Source organism: Tachyglossus aculeatus, chromosome 2, assembly GCF_015852505.1.
Source record: "Tachyglossus aculeatus isolate mTacAcu1 chromosome 2, mTacAcu1.pri, whole genome shotgun sequence".
NCBI classification, from domain to species: Eukaryota; Metazoa; Chordata; class Mammalia; order Monotremata; family Tachyglossidae; genus Tachyglossus; species Tachyglossus aculeatus.
The window spans coordinates 44151940-44175388 of record NC_052067.1 but is presented as its reverse complement, the minus strand read 5'-3'; the positions used below and the strand labels follow the sequence as shown (position 1 = coordinate 44175388).

Below are 23449 nucleotides of genomic sequence, written 5' to 3'. Positions count from 1 at the left end.
ACGCCTTCTTCTAACATCCCTCTGCAGATGACAACCCCAAACTACCTTACTGACCCCAACTTTTCTTCTTCTCTTCAATCTCAAATCTCCGTCTGCCTATTTATCAATCAGTCAATCAATGGCATTGAGTGAGTGCTTACTATATGCAGAGCACTGTACTAAGCACTTGGGAGATCAGGATACATCAGAATTAGCAGACACATTCCCTGACCTAAGGAGCTTTCAGTCTAGGCGGTGAGAGACAGCAATATGAATAAATCATTTATAATATGTAATTTGAAGATATGTATATAAGAACTGTGGGGTTGAGGGGGCGGGGTGATAATCGAATGTCCAAAGCTCACAGATTCGAGTTCATAGTTAATGCCAAAGGGAGAATGAGGCAGGAAAAAGAGGGCTTTAATCAGGAAAGGCCTCTTGGAGGAGATGTGACTTTAATATTGCTTTGAAAGTGGAGAGAGTGGTCATCTGGCGAATATGGAGGGGGAGGAAGTTCTTGCTTCTCTCTCACTACACCCCAACATGCATTGTTCATTCTCTTCATGCCAACCTAATCACTGTGCCTGGTTCACATCTCTCTCTCTGCTTAACCTCTTGCTCTCACTCTCCCTTCTGTCTGGAAATCCCATCCCCTTCTTATCTAACAAACCACTTGTTCTCCCCACGGTCTGAAATCATATCTCCTTCAGGAGACCTTCGGTGATTAATTGCCAATCTCCACACCCTATTTCCCATCAGTCAGTTGCATTTATTGAGCACTTACTGTGCGCAGAGCACTGTACTAAGTGCTTCGGGCAGTACAATATAACAGACATAGTCCCTGCCCACAACAAGCACATAGTCTATAGGGGGAAGTAGACATTAATATAAATAAATCAAAATTACACGTGTACATGAGGGGCTGGGAAGGGGAACAAATCCCCTCTCCCAACTGCCACTTCAGCACATTCATGTAACCAAATCACTTGTTTACTAACAGATGACCTGGGTTCTAATCCCACTCAGCCACCTGTGTGGCCTTGGCCAGGTGATTTAACTTCTCTGTGCCTCAGTTAGCCCATTTGCAAAATGGAGATTAAATCCTTCTCCCTCTGACTTGGACTGTGGGTCCCATGTTGGGTAGGGACTGTGCCCAGTGAGATTAGCTTGTAACTATTCCTACACTTAGTTCAATGCCTAGCAAAGAGTAAGCCTTTAAGTACAATTACGAACAAACACTGTTGCCCTTATATTCTTCTTCATACTTATGCATATATTTTGTTTCCTCCTACCTATAATTGATTTTAGTGTCTGTCTCCCCAACTAGATTATAAAATATTTGAAGGCACAGTTCATGACTATTGACTCTATTATACTCTTTCAAGTATTTACTATAGTGCTTGCAAAGACTTAGCTTGAAATAAATACTACTGATTAACAGAGGAAGAATGCAATCTTACTTATTCTTGTGTGGTTTTAAAGGTTTCTTCCCAAGTGCTTAGTACAGTGCTCTGCGCATAGTAAGCACTCAATAAATACGATTGATTGATTATTTTCATACTCCAATGGATCCATTTTTAATAAAAGAAGAAACTGAAATCAGTGTCAGCCTTCTAGATATTTAGAACTAACACTCAGTTCCACTTAAAATATCCTATTTAGAGGCCCCAAAAGGAATTGGTACTTTGCTCCAGATAAAACAAAATGCGGCCAAGAGAGACCGTGGAAACGTTTAGGCCTCTTGGAAACCTTAAGGTCTCATCTGCTAGAAGCATCTCTTGTAGATATCAGGAATCTTTAACACATACCATTCCCCAGTTCGCTTTGAGCAAAAAGAGTAAGACGCTTAAAATGATCACCTTCCTGTAAAATATGGAAACTACATTTCTCCATCAATCATGCCGGTGTTCAAAAATGTGTCGGTGGATAAATATTCATCCGGATGTTATTCGCAATTACCTCCCCTTACTACTGTCAGCTCGCCACATTCCGGATCTCTTTTTGCACCAACTTCAAACCACCTATCCCTTGAAACTACTTTGTTTGCGAAATTGAAACCATCAGGTGTAAACTCCCCCAAATCTCCTTCTTGCCTCCCCACCGCTTCTTACCCTGCAATCCATTCTCTCGGTAAATACCTAATCTACTGTGCTGTATTCACCCAAGCACTCAGTGAAGTGCTTGGCACCCAGTAAGCACTCAGGAAACACCATTGATTAATCGATTCCTCTCGGCATCCAGCAGAAACTCTTGACCACCAGCTTTAAAGCTTTAAAATTGGTTCCTCCTTCAGGTTGGCGCGGCAGTGGTTAGATGGACGGATGGACGGACTCGTGACCGCCTGGCTCCACCCAAACTAGTCTCTGGATTTGGGGTGTGAAGGGGCCAGGGTGGGGATGGAGTGAAAATCTGGGGCTCCCTGGCTCCGGGTGGTAAGGGATTGAAGAGGTCCAGCAGGGCCCTGGGGTTGTGCCCGCCGATGGGAGGTCTGGGGGTTCAAATAGGCCATTGACCTGGGCCCTGCCCTCATGTTGCCTGGAACTGCCCTAGGGCAGGAGGTTGAGCTCATTCCTGGCCCCCGCAGGAACTGGCTCCTGACAACAACAATAAAACACACAAACATACACACACACACGTGCCCAGAGCCTCCCGTCCCCCCCACCCCACCCCTCAACTCAGAAGGGGATGCAGCAGGGGCCTCGAAGACAGAAGGTCATGGGTTCTAATACTGACCTTGGGAAGTCTCTTTGCCTCTCTGAGCTTCAGTTACCTCACCTGGAAAATGGGGATTGGGACTGTGAGCCCTGCATGGGACAGGGACTGTGTCCAACCTGCTTTGCTTGTAACCACCCCGGAGCTTAGTACAGTGCCTTGCATATAGTAAGTGCTTAACAATCAATCAATCAATCGATCGTATTTATTGAGTGCTTACTGTGTGCACAGCCCTGTACTAAGCGCTTGGGGAGTCCAAGTTGGCAACATATAGAGACAGTCCCTACCCAACAGTGGGCTCACAGTCTAAAAGGGGGAGACAGAGAACAAAACCAAACATACTAACAAAATAAAATAAACAGAATAGATATGTACAAGTAAAATAAATAAATAAATAGAGTAATAAATATGTACAAACATATATACATATATATAGGTGCTGTGGGGAAGGGAAGGAGGTAAGATGGGGGGAAGGAGAGGGGGACGAGGGGGAGAGGAAGGAAGGGGCTCAGTCTGGGAAGGCCTCCTGGAGGAGGTGAGCTCTCAGCAGGGCCTTGAAGGGAGGAAGAGAGCTAGCTTGGCGGATGGGCAGAGGGAGGGCATTCCAGGCCCAGGGGATGACGTGGGCCGGGGGTCGATGGCGGGACAGGTGAGAACGAGGCACGGTGAGGAGATTAGCGGCGGAGGAGCGGAGGGTGCGGGCTGGGCAGTAGAAGGAGAGAAGGGAGGTGAGGTAGGAGGGGGCCAGGTGATGGACAGCCTTGAAGCCCAGGGTGAGGAGTTTCTGCCTGATGCACAGATTGACTGGTAGCCACTGGAGATTTTTGAGGAAGGGAGTGATATGCCCAGAGCGTTTCTGGACAAAGATAATCTGGGCAGCAGCATGAAGTATGGATTGAAGTGGAGAGAGACACGAGGATGGGAGATCAGAGAGAAGACTGATGCAGTAGTCCAGACGGGATAGGATGAGAGCTTGAATGAGAAGGGTAGCGGTTGGGATGGAGAGGAAAGGGCGGATCTTGGAAATGTTGCGGAGCTGAGACCGGCAGGTTTTGGTGACGGCTTGGATGTGAGGGGTGAACGAGAGAGCGGAGTCGAGGATGACACCAAGGTTGCGGGCTTGTGAGACGGGAAGGATGGTAGTGCCGTCAACAGAGATGGGAAAGTCAGGGAGAGGGCAAGGTTTGGGAGGGAAGACAAGGAGTTCAGTCTTCGACATGTTGAGCTTTAGGTGGCGGGCAGACATCCAAATGGAGATGTCCTGAAGGCAGGAGGAGATGCGAGCCTGGAGAGAGGGGGAGAGAGCAGGGGCAGAGATGTAGATCTGGGTGTCATCAGCGTAGAGATGATAGTTGAAGCCGTGGGAGCGAATGAGGTCACCAAGGGAGTGTGTGTAGATTGAGAACAGAAGGGGACCAAGCACTGAACCTTGGGGAACCCCCACAGTAAGAGGATGGGAGGGGGAGGAGGAGCCTGCAAAAGAGACTGCAAAAGGGGATGCAGCAGGGGCCTCGAAGACAGAAGGTCATGGGTTCTAATACTGACCTTGGGAAGTCTCTTTGCCTCTCTGAGCTTCAGTTACCTCATCTGGAAAATGGGGATTGGGATTGTGAGCCCTACACGGGACAGGGACTGTGTCCAACCTGCTTTGCTTGTAACCACCCCGGAGCTTAATACAGTGCCTTGCATATAGTAAGTGCTTAACAATCAATCAATCAATCAATCGATCGTATTTATTGAGTGCTTACTGTGTGCAGAGCACTGTACTAAGCACTTGGGAAGCACAAGTTGGCAACATATAGAGACAGTCCCTACCCAACAGTGGGCTCACAGTCTAAAAGGGGGAGAAAGAGAACAAAACCAAGCATACTAACAAAATAAAGTAAATAGAATAGATATGTACAACTAAAATAAATAAATAAATAAATAAACAAATAGAGTAATAAATATGTACAAACATATATACATATATACAGCTGCTGTGGGGAAGGGAAGGAGGTAAGATGGGGGGATGGAGAGAGGGACGAGGGGGAGAGGAAGGAAGGGGCTCAGTCTGGGAAGGCCTCCTGGAGGAGGTGAGCTCTCAGTAGGGCCTTAACAAATACACCATCATCATCATCATTATTATTATTTAAAGCACTCAGTGCTCTTTCCCATTTATCATCTCTCTTCTCTCTGTGCATTTGCATCTGTACCCTTTAAGCATCTGAAATCCACCCCCACCCTCCGCATTTATATACATATTCATAATTTATTTTAATGCCTGTCTCCCATTCTAGAATGTAAGCTCCTGGTGGGCAGGGATCGTGCCTACCAACTGTGTTATAGGGTACCCTCCCAAGTGCCTACTACAGTAAGCACCCAGTAAATACCACTGATTAGACTGTGAGCCCACTGTTGGGTAGGGACTGTCTCTATATGTTGCCAACTTGTACTTCCCAAGCGCTTAGTGCAGTGCTCTGCACACAGTAAGCGCTGAATAAATATGATTGATTGATTGATTGACTGACTGACTCTCCCAATACATCCCAGCTCCAACCCAGCCCACACACTTCACTCCTCTACTGCTACCCATCTAACTGCACCTCCATGTCATCTATCTCGCCGCCGACCTCTCACCCATGTCCTGCCTCTAGCCTGGAACGCCCTCCCTCCTCATATCCGACAGACAATTACTCCTCCTCACCCCCTTCAAAGTTTTATTGAAGGCCCATCTCCTCCAAGAGGCCTTCCCTGACTAAGCCCTCTTTTCCTTTACTTCAACTCCCTTCTGTGTCACCCTCCCTCCCTTTATTCACACCTCATCCCAGATTCACAGAACTTACGTCCATATCTGTAATTATTTACATTGATGTCTGTCTCCCCCTCTAGACTGTAAACTCATTGTGGGCAGGAAATGTGTTTGTTATACTGTTATAGTGTACTCTCCCAAGTGCTTAGCACAGGGCTCTGCACACTGGGGAAGCAGTGGAAAGAGCATGGGCTTTGGAGTCGGAGGTCATGGATTTAAATCCGGCTCCGCCAATTGTCAGCTGTATGACTTGGGGCAAGTCACTTCTCTAAGCCTCAGTTACCTCACCTGCAAAATGGGGATTAAGACTGTGAGCCCCATGTGGGACAACCTGATCAGCTTGTATCCTCCCAGTGCTTAAGAACAGTGCTTTGCACATAGTAAGCACTTAACAAATGCCATGATTATTATTAGTAAGTGCTCAATAAATATGATTGATAGGTTAATTTTATTATTTTATTGTTCCCAGTGTCCATCTCCAGTCAACTCCCTGACATACATTTATAGATTACGAGTCCCTCACGCGATAGAAACTGGGTCTAATTCCCGGCTGTATACTCTTTCCCAGCACAGAGTACAGTATTCTGCACATGAAGTACTTAATAAATACTATTACTACTACTTCTGAAATGACATCACCCCCAGGAGGCCATCCCTGATTAATCTCTCATCTCCCCATCCTATATACTAATTGTGGCATTTGTTAAGCACTTACTATGTGTCAAGCACTGCTGTAAAATCCTGGCTAAGATAGAAGACAATCAGGTCAGATAGAGTCCCTGTCCCACACATGACTAATAATCCAAGTAATCACCCACTAATACCATTTCAGCACTTCCCCATTACCTAAGCACTCAGGTACTCACAACCAGAGTACCTACATGCATATCTTTAGGCTATGTTTTCCTCTCCTTCTTCCCCTCTGCAATTCCAGCATGGCACAGTGGATAGAGCAAGGGCCTGGAGTCAGAAGGTCATGAATTCTAATCCTGACTGCCACTTGTCTGCTGTGTGACCTTGGACAAGTCACTTCACTGTGTCTCAGTTACCTCATCTGTAAAACGGGGATTGAGACTGTGAGCCCCATGTGAGACAAGGGACTGTGTCCAACCCAATTTGTGTGTATCCACCCCATAATATTAATATGATAACATGCTCAATAAATACGATTGATGATGATAATATTAATAATATTATTTTATTATTTATTATATAATATTATTTTTCTCCATCTCTTTCCCTTCCTGCCTCTTTTCTTCCCTTCCTGCCTTTCGTCCTCTCTATCCTCAAAGCTGTATCCCTTTAAAATTCCCCTACATGCTCCCGTCTCTTGACATTTATCCAACTATTTAAAATGAAAAGTTGCCCTCTCCCCCCCACCCCCACCCCGCATTGAAGATTGTTTAAATGAAAATACAGTCATTTCTGCCTAAACATGGGTTTTCACCATATGTTTTGGCTGGAACGCTGTTAGGGAAATTGGGATTTTCTTATGACAACACACATCTGTCTGGATAAAATGTACTAAAGTATCAGAAGAAACGATTTTGCATATGTGTATAGTATTGCCCAAAGTGAAAGAATCAAAGCATGAGTTTTCCCTAGCAGAGGATTCATTAAGAATGTACTGTCTATGAATCTTGCAATAACTCACTTACAGTACCTAAAAAGAGATTTATTGTCTGAGACTTTTGTCTACCGAGTAGGATGAAAATGATGCCACTTTCAACATTAATTGACTTCTGTTTAAAATAACAGCTCATTTAATGCAAAAAAATCTATTTTCCAGGTGCATTAATATATTTATATTTCTTGGCAGTAGCTGACTTAAGCTCAAACCACAACTTCCTGTCTATGAAGTCAAAGCCTCACAGGAATATAGCTTCGCTGAATGAGACAGATTTATATTTCACGCTCAGAATTCTCAGGACTCGTATTAAAGGACAGATAAGAGAAGTATTTGAAAGAATGGTGGTGATTAGAAGAAGTTCCCAAAATTTATTCCATCTATCCTTTATTTCAAAATATTAAATATTTAAAATAAAAACCAACTTGAAGCCAATTTGTAAAGAATCATTTACCATAATGATAATAATGATGGTGTTTGTTAAATGCTTCCCATGTGCCAAGCACTGTTCTAAGTGCTGGGGTAGATAGTAATCAGGTTGTCCCACGTGTGGCTCACAGTCCTACTCTCCATTTTACAGATGAGGTAACTGAGGTGCAGAGAAGTTAAGTGGCTTGCCCAAGGTCACACAGCAGACAAGGGGCGGAGCCGGGATTAGAACCCATGTCCTCTGACTCCGAAGCCTGAGCTCTTTACACTAAGAGCATGGGCTTGGAAAACGCATGGGCTTGGGAGTCAAAGGTCATGGGTTCAAATCCCAGCTCTGCCGCTTGTCAGCTGTGTGACTTTGGGCAAGTCACTTAACTTCTCTGTGCTTCAGTTACCTCATCTGTAAAATGGAGATTAAGATTATGAGCCCCCCGTGGGACAACCTAATCACCTTGCATCCTCCCCAGTGCTTAGAACAGTGCTTTGCACATAGTAAGCGCTTAACAAATACCAAAATTATTATTATTATTATTATTGTTTAAACAATGCAGGAGAGCATTTGTGAGAATATGGCGCAATAACAAACAGAAAACTAAAGAACAGAAAGAAAATAGCTCAAGCACTTTAGTAGTTCAGGAACCTTCACCGGTTTTCTCTAGTCCAAATGATTCCCAGAGTTTGGATGCTTAGAGGTGTCTCCAAGTCCCAAAACCCTCAGTCTTCCTTTCCTTTCTAGGGTGAGAGATGATTTCTAGGGTCGTACACAAGTGAAACAGAAAGAATTCCCAAACAATATTGTCACCACCATCCCAAGACTTTCAGTTTTCCATTCCTTCGATCGTATTTATTGAGCGCTTATTGTGTGCAGAGCATTGTACTAAGCGCTTAATGATGGTATTTGTTAAGTGCTTACTATGTGCCAAGCACTGTTCTAAGCGCTGGGGGGGAATACACGGTGATCAGGTTGTTCCATGTGGGGTTCACAGTCTTCATCCCCATTTTACAGATGAGGTAACTGAGGCACAGAAAAGTTAAGTGGCTTCCCCAAGGTCACACAGCAGACAGGGGGAAGAGCCAGAATTAGAACCCATGTCCTGTGACTCTGAAGCCTGAGCTCTTTACACTAAGCCACGCTGCTTCTCATTGTTTAAACAATGCAGGAGAGCATTTGTGAGAATATGGCGCAATAACAAATAGAAAACTAAAGAACAGAAAGAAAATAGCTCAAGCACTTTAGTAGTTCAGGAACCTTCACAGGTTTTCTCTAGTCCAAATGATTCCCAGAGTTTGGATGCCGAGAGGTGTCTCCAAGTCCTAAAACCCTCAGTCTTCCTTTCCTTTCTAAGGTAAGATATGATTTCTAGGGTCATACACAAGTGAAACACAAAGAATTCCCAAACAATATTGTCACCACCATCCCAAGACTTTCAGTTTTCCATTCATTCGATCGTATTTATTGAGCGCTTATTGTGTGCAGAGCATTGTACTAAGCGCTTAATAATGGCATTTGTTAAGTGCTTACTATGTACAAAGCACTGCTGTAAGGGCTGGGGGGGAATACAAGGTGATCAGGTTGTCCCATGTGGGGTTCACAGTCTTCATCCCCATTTTACAGATGAGGTAACTGAGGCACAGAAAAGTTAAGTGGCTTGCCCAAGGTCACACAGCTGACAAGTGGTGGAGGCAGGATTCGAACCCATGACCTCTGACTCCCAAGCCCGGGCTCTTTCCACTGAGCCACGCTGCCATCCTGGAGTCATGGAAATCACCTGGGATCCCTGGTCAGCCCTGCTTCCTCACCGTCTTCTCTTCCTTACAGTCCTGTGTCTCCAATAGATGTGGGTTTCATTAGTTTCATCGCATTCCAGAGGTTATGGATAATAATAATAATAATCGCATATATTGAGCACTTCCTGTGTGCAAAGCACTGTATTAAGCACTTGGGAGAGTACAATATAACATCAGACACATTCTCTGCCCACAGCAAGCTCATAGTCTGGCGGGGGGCGGGGGGGGGCGGAAGACATTAATATAAATGGATAAATATATAAATAAATAAATAAATTACAGATTATAACATAAGTACTGTGGGGAAGGGAGGGAGGATGAATGAAGGAGAAAGTATGAGCAGCGCAGAAGGGAGTGGGAGAAGAGAGGAAGGCTAAGTCAGGGAGGGCTTCCGGGAGGAGGGTCACCAATCATTTTTTAATTACTTACTGGGTAACAGGAAGTCACCAAATAAGTCATCATCATCATCAATCGTATTTATTGAGCGCTTACTATGTGCAGAGCACTGTACTAAGCGCTTGGGAAGTACAAATTGGCAACACATAGAGACAGTCCCTACCCAACAGTGGGCTCACAGTCTAAAAGGGGGAGACAGAGAACAAAACCAAACATACTAACAAAATAAAATAGAATAGATATGTACAAGTAAAATCAATAAATAAATATTCAGTTCAGCTTCAGCAAAATATACACACAGGACTCAAATAGCCTCTGTTTTTGTTTGGGTTTTAAGTGGTATTTGTAAAGTGTCTACGTACTATGTACCAAGCACTACTCTTAAGTATTGGGCTAGATACAAGATAATCTGCTTGGATACAGTCCCTGTCCTACTTGGGGCACAGAGTCTAAATCAGAGGGAAGGAGTAAGATTGAATTCCCATTTTACAGATGAGGTAACTGAGGCACAGAGAGGTTAAGTGACTTTCCCCCTTTTAGACTGTGAGCCCACTGTTGGGTAGGGACTGTCTCGATTTGTTGCCAACTTGTACTTCCCAAGCGCTTAGTACAGTGCTCTGCACAAAGTAAGCGCTCAATAAATACAATTGATTGATTGATTGATTTCCCAAAATCACGCAGCAAGAAATTAGCAGAGCCTGGATTAGAACCCAGGTCTGCTAACTCCCAGGCCAGGGCTCTTTCCACTAAGCCATCTGCTTATTTAGCAAAGAAATTACCCATAAACAACAGAAGAATAATCTAAAATTCTATTTCAAAGTACCTTTTCTTGAAGCAAAAACTTTTCCCAGGAAGGAGTGATTTCCCCTCCTCCTAAAACTTCTTACTTCCCTGCAAGTCTGTTTGAGGTTTTCCTAATTTGCCGGCACCCAGTTACAAATTTCCCCATTACTCACAGTCCTTCATGGAGAGCCCTCAAAAGAATCTTAAAGAATGAAAAAGCTATCTCTGTCCCTCTGTCTCTCTCTAGATGTATATATATATATATATATATATATATATATATATATATATGTATATATATATATACATATATATATATATACACATACATTATATATATATATATACATACATTATATATGCATCTTTTATATATCTATATATAGATATAGATGTATCTATATCTATATATATGCATCTATTATACAGAGAGCGTATGAGCTAGAGTTTGGGGTAAAACAAATCTATTTTACCAGTATATCTTATTAAAACAATTTTCTACTCAAAATTGCCAGGTAAAAAAATCCGATCACAATCCATTTCTTGTTACCTCTTGTGGATCTGTTCTCCTTTTCTAAGGTAAGAAATCAACTATTCTGAATGAAAGCTATAATTTACATGTTTTAAAACTGCCAAAGAGCCACAGCATGGCTTTATCCATCAATGTTTCTTTTTTTGAGCGCTTAACACATGCAGATCACTATACTCAGCACTTAGTACAATATGTTGGTTAAAAGGTAAATTCAGTAGTGATAATAGTTCTCGTTGATAGAATTGCAGTTATTAGATAGGAAAAAGGAAACGGGAATTTGAAAATGGGAAAACAGGAAAAAAAACTTGTATATTCAGTGGTCTCACAAAAATCTAATAGCCCCAGAACCCAGGGGAGTTCAACTGGTCCTGGCCTCTTCCCCTTCAGCTGAAATAAAGTTGTGAGATCTGGCCGGTTTTCCAGCATGTTCTCATTGTGCGAAGATTTAAACCAGAGGATGTGTGTGATCTATTGCCTGAATGCAAATCGATCTGCTGTGATATTGCAGCCAAAGAATCTGCCTGTCAAGTGAAAAGATTTATGATGTTCTTTCCTCTCACTAGAAAACTTGTGATAGCTTTCTTATCCTATTTTTACTCTCCACTGCCGTCATATCTTACCCCCTGTTAATCTATGAATGGTTTCATAAACAGTGATTACTCTATATAATGTCTCCTGGAATGTTTTTGAGGATTGTTCCAATGCATTTTGCATATCCAGAGCCCTAACCGACTTGGTTGCATTTTCCTGGCCCTTCTCCAACTCTATTCTGCCCTAAGACACTGTGGCCACAAAATTCCACCCAGAATTCCAGAAGCAGCCATATCATAGTTTTACAGGTTTTAAGAAACCTATCATGCTTTTACAGACATGGAAAACTGTGCTTTCCGTATTGTTTCTATCCCTTTCCTGAAGTTTCCAACTTCCTTCTCCTAGTACTTACAGTAATATACAGTATTTGTTTAGATTTAAATTTTTCTGTGTCTTCCGCTACAAGTGATAAGAAGCTTTTATGACATTTCCCCGATTTGCAAAATTCTTATTTTTAAACTACTGTGGTTATGAGCTCATATCCCCTACTGTGGAATCTCATTTCCTTCACTTCTCTTTGTCAGCCCTAGTTACCAAAGTTGCATAGGGGTATATCATAAAAATAATCATGACAACTATTATCATTACTAAGCAGGCACTGATAAACATTTTTGACATCTACCATCTATCTACTAAGTTACTGTGTCTTTAAGGATCCGAATGAAAAATTGTGCTTTAGGGAAAAATGGAAATGGAATAGATCTCCTTCACCATAACTCTAGTTTAAGATTTTTTTTTGTAATCTCTCTTGCTCCTAATCCAGCCCTCCACCTGAGATCCTGTGAAGTCCCAATAAATGTAAATCTTGGCTCAGAGATATCAAAATGTTGGCTGCAGACATTTCAAATTGGCAACAGATTGTTAAAACGGCCTACCTGGGGAGTTGACGGGCTAAATGCCACGTGGATGACGGTTTCAGTGTGGCCTGCTAATTTATGGGAAAAGGTACTTGAGCGCATCTCATACAAGTAAGCCTGAAAGACAAAAGGAAGTAACATTTGTCAGAGAAAGAGTTCGTAGCCAAGTACGGATCACTTCTAGTTGAGAAATGACTAAGGGTACTGGCTGCAGATATTTCTGTGTCTCCAGGGCTCCAGAGTTGGCGGGGGGAAGGAGGAGTGGGGGGAATGGAGGAAAAGGGGGATAAGGGGAGGGAGGGAAAGGGGCTGATTGCATGCAGGTCCTGGATTGGAACAGCAGCTGGCCAGAGCCCGAGGAGAGAGGGGCACTTTCTGCTCTGCCTTTCCCCTTCTGCAGTGACCCTGGGGTTACATAAGGGAAAAGAGCACCTTGGGGAGTAGGAAGCTAGTTATTTCACAAAGAATGTAGCATTTATTTGCACCTTTTTAAAGCGCGACCCACGTGAAAATGCATATCTGCACAAGCAGTCCACCCTCAGATTTGAGTCTGACATTCCTGTTTAAGCACAGGTGACTTTCAGGGAAAGATACTTCATCAGCTCAGGCTAGAGACATGTCTAAAGTAGAATGCCTTATCTTCTCACCCATTCTCTGTCCTTCCCTGTACTTTCCCAACACTGTAGATGGCACCACCATACTTTCTGACTCACAAGCCCGTAACCTCAGCATTATCTTTGATCCCTCTCTCCCATTCAACCCGCATATTCAATCCATTTCTAAATCCTGTCAGTTCAGTGTGCACAACATCGCCAAAATCCACCCTTTCCTCTCCACCCAGACTGCTGCCACATTAGTCCAAGCACTTACTCTTTCCTGCTTTGATTACTGTATAAGCCTCCTTGCTGACCTCCCTGCCTCCTGTCTCTTCCCATACTTCACTCTGCTGCCCAGATCATTTTTCTATAAGAACATTCAGGTCATGGTTCCCCACTCCTCAAGAACCTCCAGTGATTGCCCATCCACCTCCGCATCAAACATAAATGCCTCACCATTGGCTTTAAAACACTCAATCACCTTGTCCTCTCCTACCTCATCTCACTACTCTCCCACTACAACCCAGTCTACACTCTTCACTGCACTAATGCTTACCTACTCATTGTACCTCGATCTCATCTATCTCACAGTTGAACTCTCGCCCACGCCCTGCCTCTGGCCTGAAACACCCTCTCTCTTCATATCTGACAGACAATTACTCTCCCCTGCTTCAAAGCCTTATTGAAGGCACATCCCTTTCTAAGCACTGCTTTCCTTTTCTCCCACTCCTTTCTGCATCACCCTGACTTGCTTCCTTTATTCATCCCCCTTCCCAGCCCCGCAGCACTTATGTAAATATCTGTAATTGTATTTATTTATATTAATGTCTGTCTCCCCCACTAGACGGTAAACTCATCATGAGCAGGAAATGTGTCTGTTATGTTTTTATATTGTACTCTCCCAAGTGCTCAGTACACTGCTCTGCACAGAGAAAGAGCTCAATAAATACAGTTGCCTCACTGACTGGGATTTCTGAAGTACTTTAACTGAATCTTCCATTCCAGAAAATTTAACATTAAAAAAATGCTTTCATATTTCATATTTTATCTGCACTGTGTCAGATTTTTGGGCTAGACAATAATGATAATTAAGTCATTCAATCAATCATATTTATTGAGACCTTAATCGTGTGCAGAGTAGAGAAGCAGCATGGCTCAATGGAAAGAGCACGGGCTTTGGAGTCAGAGGTCATGGGTTCAAATCCCAGCTTCGCCAACTGTCAGCTGTGTGACTTTGGGCAAGTCACTTCACTTCTCTGGGCCTCAGTTCCCTCATCTGTAAAATGGGGATTAAGACTGTGAGCCCCCTGTGGGACAACCTGATCACCTTGTAACCTCCCCAGAGCTTAGAACAGTGCTTTGCACATAATATGCACTTAACAAATACCAACATTATTATTATTATTATTACTAAAGAGCTGGACAGATAGGAAACTGAGACCTGGAGAAGTTAGAAAGCAGCAGAGCCAGGATTAGAATCCAGGTCTCCTGACTGCCAGTCTGGTTTGGGAGCAACGAAGAATGCAAGCTGGGGAGTAGCGGATGAAGACCCAATAAATAAAATGGAGAGCCTTGAACTCAATGGTAAAATCTTCTGTTTGATGACAAGGGAAATAGGGTTTTAAGGAACGTGATGATGTATGCCACTGTAGTTCGTACTGCAAGCCGGCTGCCCAGAGACTAGAGTGTGGAGTCTTGTGGCGCTGTTGAAATTGTGTGGTTGTCACCCAGCCTAGAAAAGGAGTTAGGGGTGTCATCACAGTGTCTGACGGATAAAGCCTCTTTTGGTAAACTCAACAAGCTGGACACTTAGTGCGGAGTCTACGAGGCCAGAAAGGAGGTTTCCGGCAGCCCCCTTAGAATGAATTCAGTTACATACTTTAACAAAAACCTAGTAATATTTAGGAAATTTAGCTTGGGTTGATTTTCAATGTTTTCCTTGTCCCCGGCCTTTTATGGAAAACAAGGAAATTCCACTGATGTTATGTGGCAGAAAGAGAACTGGAAATACCGATTCGGTTTGTGGCAGGGAGAGAGGTTTGGGGAAGGGGTGGATCTTTTCCTTGAATACTCATATGGGTCGGGTGGTGTTTAGCCTGGGGGGTTTTCTTGTCCAGTACTACAGTGTACCTCACCAGTGCACGTGATCCCTGCTTCCTTGCCAGGTGTGCTACTGCTTCTGTGAACAAAGTACCTGGCTCCTTTCATGAATGCTAGGTAGGACCGGGGGAGGGCAAGAGCCACTCCATCTTGCCCCGTCAACCTTGGGGGTGGAGGACTCTCCACTGTCCCCTGAACGCACATCTACTGGCAGAGGCCAAGGTGGAGAGCTGACACACCGAATCCCACCCAACTCCGAGAAAAGTGAGAGGAAGAAGGTAATGGCATCGTCCTCATGGTGAGGAGTCAATCATCTTTCAACGGTATTTATTGAGCATTTACTGTGTGCAGAGCACTGGGAAAGGACAATACCACAGAGTTGGTAGGCACAGTCCCTGCCCACAAGGAGCAGGGAAGGGGAGGCAAACATTAACGTAAATACATTATCGATAGATACGGAAGTGCATCAAGTGGAATGAAACCAATTACCCTTTTTTTTTTTCCATCCCTGCACCATCTACGTGGACATAACCATTTCTTCTGGGAATCAAAAGAGCTTACAGTCTAAAGGGGGAGACAGACATTAATATAGATAAATGAACTACGGGTATGTACATAAATGTGGTGGGGCTGAAGGGGTGAATATCAAGTGCTTAAAGAGCGTCCCAGCTGCTGATAGCCAGATCTGGCCCGACTCCTGTTAGAGATTATAGCATTTTTCCGTAAATATAGCTTGCAAAATCTATGGACCACTGCAGCCACGCCTGGCCTTTGTCACCTGTACTCCAAACTTGAGTTACTGATACAACAAATGTATCACAAAAGCAGTATCCATTCATTCAATCGTATTTATTGAGCGCTTACTGTGTGCAGAGCACTGTACTAAGCGCTTGGGAAGTACAAGTTGGCAACATATAGAGACGGTCCCTACCCAACAACGGGCTCACATGATCAATGAATCAATTGTATTTACTGATCACTGACAGTGCGCAGAGAACTGTACTGAATGTCTGGGAGAGTGCAATAGACATGATCCCGACCCTTCAGGAGTGCTGTTAAGCTCCTGGAGAAAACTGAAGATGACAAGATGCTTTGTAGTATCACAACTGCTGTATGGAACAAGGAAACCCGGCTATATCACTGCATGTGGCAAGGTGAACAGTGAATAGATGCTTCTATAAGATGAAAACATGCATCCTTCTCAAGATGGAAATGAGAAACCACAAAGACTTGTTTGCTGAAAACCACTGAGAGATCAAAAAACGATTTCCCACAAAGCAAGAAATGCATCAACAACTTGCAGCTTATAATGATGATAATAATAATGATGATAATAAGAATGATGATAGTCATATTTGTTAAGAACTCATTATGTGACAGGTGCTGGAGTGGATACGAGATAATCAGGTTGGTCATTGTCCCTGTCCACAATGTAAGGTGGAGGAAAAACCATTTTACAGATGAGAACATGGAGGTACAGAGTTGTGACTTGCCCAGGATCACACAAGTGGTGGAGCCAGGTTAGAATTTAGATAATAATAATAATAATAATAATAATGGTACTTGTTAAGCACTTAACTATGTGCCAGACACTGTACTAAGCACTGGGGTGGATACAATCAGATTGGGTTGGCCACAGTTCCTGCCCCACATGGGGCCCACAGTCTCAATCTCCATTTTACAGATGAGGTAACTGAGGCACAAAGAAGTGAAGTGACTTGCCCAAGGTCACAAAGGAGACAAGTGGCAGGGCCGGGATTAGAACCCATGACCTTCTGACTCCCAGTCCCGGGCTCTAGACACGAGGCCATGCTATAATCCTTCTAGTCCAGGCCCACGCTCTTTCCAAAGGGCCACACTGCTGTGTAGAAGGCCCACTATAAGGAGACATACATATCAGTGTGTGGCATATAGTAAGCGCTTAACAAATGCCATTAAATAAAAATATCAACCTAAAAGCATGCCTGCTGCTTGCCACCAAAATAAGGACTTTCATTCACCATTAAAAAGCTTCTGGTCCCCATATATACAACCACTGCAAAACTGAGGAAATCAAATAGAAGCACATTCATTCATTCATTCAATCGTACTTACTGAGCGCTTACTCTGTACAAAGCACTACACAAAGTGATTATCTCACACAGATAGAAAGAGCAGTTCAATGACCCCCTGAATATACTTTCCACCACTGAGGAGCAGTCCCCACAAAGAATAGAACATTTGACAACTGAGAAACTAAGACCACGGCCTTTGGAGGAAGCTGCAGACTTTTGAGGAAGTAATTTTTCACCTTCGAAAAATGGTAAAATAGAGGGAGCACAGAGGAGACTTAATCCTCAAATAGTTGCATAATCTTTTCTTTAACATACAGAACGCTGAGAAAATGCCACAGAATACTTCAAAGATACCACATAATTACCATCTTCAAAAGAAGGAGGAGAGAGCTGACTGCGAAAACTCCTGGGGAATCTCCCTTCTCCTCATTGCTAATAGGATTCCAGCCAGAATTCTTCCAGAAAGATCAATGAAGAACAGCGGAAAGTATGTGCTAGCTGACGTGCAAAGCGGCTTCCAAGGAAAACATAGCCTAACAGATACCAGTTTGCATCGGGAAAATACAGGAAAAGTGCAGGGCACAACACCAAGAACCCTTCACTGCTTTCACACATCACTCAAAAGACTTCGACACCTTCAACAATCCGGGGCTCTGGCAATTGCTTGGTAAATCAGGATGATCTGAGAAGCAGCGTTGCCTAGTGGAAAGAGCACAGTCCTGAGAATCAAAGGACCCGAGTTCTAATTCCCGCTCTGCCACTTTCCTGCAGTGTTCAAGCCCGCAACCTTGGTGTCCTCCTCGACTTTGCTGTCATTCACCCCACACATCCAATCCATCCCCCAAACCTGCCGGTCTCACCTCCACAACATAGCCAAGATCCGCCCTTTCCTCTCCATCCAAACCGCTACCTTGCTGGTTCAGTCTCTCATCCTATACTGACGGGATGACTGCATCAGCCTCCTCTCTGATCTCCCATCCTCCTGTCTCTCCCCGCTTCAGTCTATACTTCACTCTGCTGCCCAGATTATCTCTGTACAGAAATGCTCTGGGCATGTCACTCCCCTCCTCCAAAATCTCTAGTGGTTGCCTGTCGACCTCTGAATCAAACAAAAACTCCTCACTCTCGGCTTCAAGGCTCTTTATCCCCTCGCCCCCTCCTACCTCACCTCCTTTCTCTCCTTCTCCAGTCCAGCCCACACACTCCGCTCCTCTGCCGCTGCTCACCTCCTCACTGTGCCTCGTTCTCGTTCTCGCCTGTCCCACGGTCGACCCCCGGCCCACGTCCTTTCTCTGGCCTGGAATGCCCTCCCTCCACACAACCGCCAAACTAGCTCTCTTCCTCTCTTCAAAGTCCTACTGAGAGCTCACCTCCTCCAAGAGGCCTTCCCAGACTGAAGCTCCCCTTTTTCCTCTCTTTCTCCTCCCCTCCCCATTGCCCCCCCACACTACCTCCTTCCCCTCCCCACAGCACTTGTATATATTTATTGCTCTATTTTTTGTACATATTTACTATCATCATCATCAATCGTATTTATTGAGCGCTTACTGTGTGCAGAGCACTGTACTAAGCGCTTGGGAAGTACAAGTTGGCAACATATACAGACGGTCCCTACCCAACAGCGGGCTCACAGTCTAGAAGGGGGAGACAGAGAACAAAACAAACAGAACAAAACAAAAAATGGGATGAGATTAGGGATTTGATGGCAGTGATATTCTTAGGATACCTTTGGAATAACAATATTCCTTTGGATAACTTTGGAGTCAGAGGTCATCGGTTCAAATCCCAGCTCTGCCACTTGTCAGCTGTGTGACTTTGGGCAAGTCACTTCACTTCTCTGGGCCTCAGTTCCCTCATCTGTAAACTGGGGATTAAGACTGTGAGCCCCTTGACCTTGGGCAAGTCACTTCACTGTGCCTGTTGCCTCATCTATAAAATGGGGATTGAGACTGTGAGCACAGCACTTGGCACACAGTATGTACACAGTATGTATTTATTTTATTAAATATATAGCTTTCTCATCCATCTTTCCCACTGTTAAATGCCAAAGTTTACCTTTAATAGAGCACTGGGAGCAATGGTTTCATATCACAGGAATTCATAAGTAAAAGAAGACGTGTTGATACAGCCTAAAAGTCGAGCGGGTAAGCCTGTGAATTGAGAATGCGTGACCTTTGCCCTCTCCAGCAAGTCAGTACATAGCCATCTAACTATGGTTCCTGGCTCTCATTTTTCAGAGGAGGAGGAGGGTACAGTGAGATCTTTTCTTGCCCTCTTCCCTCCCGCCAGAATTAAAGGAGGGTCCAAGTGTGTAGCAAGTGTGTCATTAAGCCCCAGGAAAGGTCTAGAGGCAGTCCTTTAATATTCACTCACTTATTCAATCATATTTACTGAGTGCTTACTGTGTGCAGAGCTCCATTCTAAAGTGCTTGGAAAGTACAATTTGGCAAAAAATAGAGGCAATCCCTACTCAACAATGGGCTCACAGTCTAGAAGGGGAAGACAGACAACAACAACAAAAAAAGCAAGTAGATAGGCATCAATAGCATTAATATAAATAAGTAAAATTATAGATATACACATCATTAATAAAATAAATAGAATAAATATATACATATATACACAAGTTCTGTGGGGCGGGGTTAGGGCAGAGGGAGGGAGTCGGGGAGATGGGGAGGGGAGGAGGAGCAGAGGAAAAGGATGGCTCAGGCTGGGAAGGCCACCTGGAGGAGGTGAGCTTTCAGTAGGGATCTCCCCTCAATGACCAGGTATGAGAGGACTGAGGTTTCTGAGAAATTCAGGATTCTGTTTCTCTGACAGTGAGATTAAGCCAAAAGACATTCTCAAGGTACATCACCATGGGTACCCGAGACTTTGTTTCGAGGGATAGCCTTGGCATCAGGATGGGACTAGTCTGGGTAACATTCAGGCATATACCCATTGATCTGGCCCTGAAGCTACCTGTAGAAGTTCCTTACTATCAGGGTTACACTGGCATGGTTGCCCTGCATTTGGCCTAGCCAGGCCTGTTCTGGCTCACAAGCCTTTGAGGTCGCACACTATCCCCTTTAACTGAAGTCTGAATGTCTCCTCTCACTGCATCATTTCTGTGCCACAGAGATGTCTTATTCATTCATTCATTCATTCATTCATTCATTCAAGGGAAGCCCAAGGGCTTGGGAGTCAGAGGTCATGGGTTCTAATCCCTGCTCCGCCACTTGTCAGCTGTGTGACTTTGGGAAAGTCACCTAATAATAATAATGATGATGATATTTGTTAAGCGCTTACTATGTGCAAAGCACTGTTCTAAGCACTGGGGGGATACAAGGTGATCAGGTTGTCCCACGTGGGGCTCACAGTCTTAATCCCCATTTTACAGATGAGGTAACTGAGGCTCAGAGAAGTTAGGTGACTTGCCCAAAGTCACAAAGCTGACAATTGGCAGAGCCGGGATTTGAACCCATGACCTCTGACTCCAAAGCCCGGGCTCTTTCCACTGAGCCACACTGCTTAACTTCTCTGTGCCACAGTTCCCTCATCTGTAAAATAGGGATTAAGACTGTGAGCCTCACATGGGACAACCTGATTTCCTTGTATCCCCCCACCCCAGCACTTAAAACAGTGCTTGGCACATAGTAAGTGCTTAGCAAATACTATCATTATTATTATTATTATTACTGTTCATTCATTCGCTCGTATTTATTAAGCGCTTACTGTATGCAAAACACTGTACTAATAATAATGATAGTATTTGTTAAGCACTTACTATGTGCAAAGCACTGTTCTAAGCGCTGGGGAGGTTACAAGGTGATCAGGCTGTCCCACTGGGGGCTCACAGCTTTAATCCCCATTTTACAGATGAGGTAACAGGCACAGAGAAGTTAAGTGACTTGCCCAAAGTCACACAGCTGACAGCTGGCGGGGCCTGGATTTGAACCCATGACCTCTGACTCCAAAGCCCGTGCTCTTTCCACTGTGCCACGCACTCGGGAGAGTACCATATAACAATAAACAGACACATTCCCTGCCCACAACGAGTTTACAGTCAGTTTGGGCTCTCCCCAAACCCCAAGCCAATACTTACAGCTTATTTTTTCCATCATCAGAAGTCCTATTCTAATCATTGTGTCCCTGGTTTCATAGTCAGCCTTTCTGTCCACCCATGAAGATGATTCAGATTGCCAGTATCCTTTATCCATCTTTCATTCAATCCTATTTACTGAGTGCTTACTATGTGCAAAGCACTGTACTAGGCGCTTGGGAGAGTACAATATCATCATCATCATCATCAATCATATTTATTGAGCGCTTACTATGTGCAGAGCACTGTACTAAGCGCTTGGGAAGTACAAATTGGCAACATATAGAGACAGTCCCTACCCAACAGTGGGCTCACAGTCTAAAAGGGGGAGACAGAGAACAAAACCAAACATACTAACAAAATAAAATAAACAGAATAGATATGTACAAATAAAATAAATAAATAGAGTAATAAATATGTACAAACACATATACATATATACAGGTGCTGTGGGGAAGGGAAGGAGGTAAGATGGGGGGGATGGAGAGGGGGATGAGGGGGAGAGGAAGGAAGGGGCTCAGTCTGGGAAGGCCTCCTGGAGGAGGTGAGCTCTCAGCAGGGCCTTGAAGGGAGGAAGAGAGCTAGCTTGGCAGATGGGCAGAGGGAGGGCATTCCAGGCCCGGGGGAGGACGGGGGCCGGGGGTCGATGGCGGGACAGGCGAGAGCGAGGTACGGTGAGGGTACGATATGACAACAGACACATTCCCTGCCCACAGTGAGCTCACAGTCTAGAGGCCCTCCATCTGCCATTGCTACGGCCCGCCCCCTCCTTCTCTGCTACTGCTAAGCCTAACCCAGGCATTTCGTTCTGATGAATGACCCGGACCGAGTTATAATAATGATGGCATTTATTAAGTGCTTACTATGTACAAAGCACTGTTCTAAGCGCTGGGGAGGTTACAGGGGGCTCACAGTCTTAATCCCCATTTTTACAGACGAGGTAACTGAGACCCAGAGAAGTTAAGTGACCTGCCCAAAGTCACACAGCTGACAACTGGCATTTGAGCGGCATTTGAACCCGTGACCTCTGACTCCAAAGCCCGTGCCCTTTCCACTGAGAACCCCTCTCACCCTTCTGTAGCTGCGAAGAGTTTCTCTGCCTCTCTTCTGGCCTGCTTCACTCTAAGAAGGTTGAAAGGGAGGGATAAGATAATTAAAAGGTGATTGAGGAAGAGGGATGATAGCTGAGTAAAAGTGAGGATGAACTCTATGAGGGAGCAGAATTTCCTGAGTAGAAGAGTTAGAAAGTCTTTGTGCATGTGCTGGAAGTGGGAGGGGGAGATAGAAAGCTTTTATGTCCCAAACCATTTAACTTTCCCATCACAGTTGACAATCCCATGTTCCTTCTCATCCACGAAGCCCCTAAGCTTGGCATTGTCCTTGATTCCTCCCATCTCTTTCAACCTCCATATTCTGTCCTGAAATCATGTCAGTATTCCCCACTACAACATTTTCAAGATCTAACCCTTCCTCTCCATCCAAACATCGACCAAACTGGTCCAGATACTGGTCATATCCTGGTTCGCCTGCTGCATCAACCTCCTCGTCAGTTTCCCTACCTCTAAACTCTCCCCTCTCCAGGGTACATATCACTCTGCTACCTGGCTCATTTTTCTGAAACATCATCCTGCACATGCCTCCCTACCCTTAAAAGCCTTCAGTGATTACCCCCTCATCTCAACATCTAAGCACTGGCTCTCTCCATCCTCTTTTCTTCGCCTACTAAACCTGAGCTCTCAATTTTTATTCTTCTCAAGCTAACATTCATTTTGCCTCTCACTCTTGCCTCTCCTCCTTTTGGCTTCTTGTTCCTGCCATCTCCCCACACCCCATCATATTCCATCATATTCACAACGCTTCCCATTTTCAAAGCCTTTTTGAAATCACATCTCCCCCAGGAGGTCCACCCTGAATAATTTCTGTTCTCACCAGGTTATTTCCCCCGAACTGCCACTTCAACACTTCTGCGGCAACTAGCTACTTCTATACTTACAAAAACAGTAATATTTCAATACATATCTTTCATATCCTATTACCTCAGTATAGCTCATATACCTATTCACTTTTTCCTTCTCTCTCCAACTGAATTATTTTACTATCTCTCTCTGTCCCTCGCTAGACTACAAAATCCTT

At 44.3% G+C, this 23449-nt stretch overlaps 1 protein-coding gene across 1 annotated transcript in view; it reads right to left on the bottom strand.

The window, feature by feature from the left end:
• Positions 1–23449, bottom strand: part of WDR27 (WD repeat domain 27) — a 269128-nt gene that overhangs the window by 97232 nt on the left and 148447 nt on the right. Inside the window, exon 24 of the mRNA XM_038770610.1 lies at positions 12504–12602. Within this exon, the coding sequence (XP_038626538.1) occupies positions 12504–12602 (99 nt within the window). The remainder of the gene's footprint in view (positions 1–12503; positions 12603–23449) is intronic.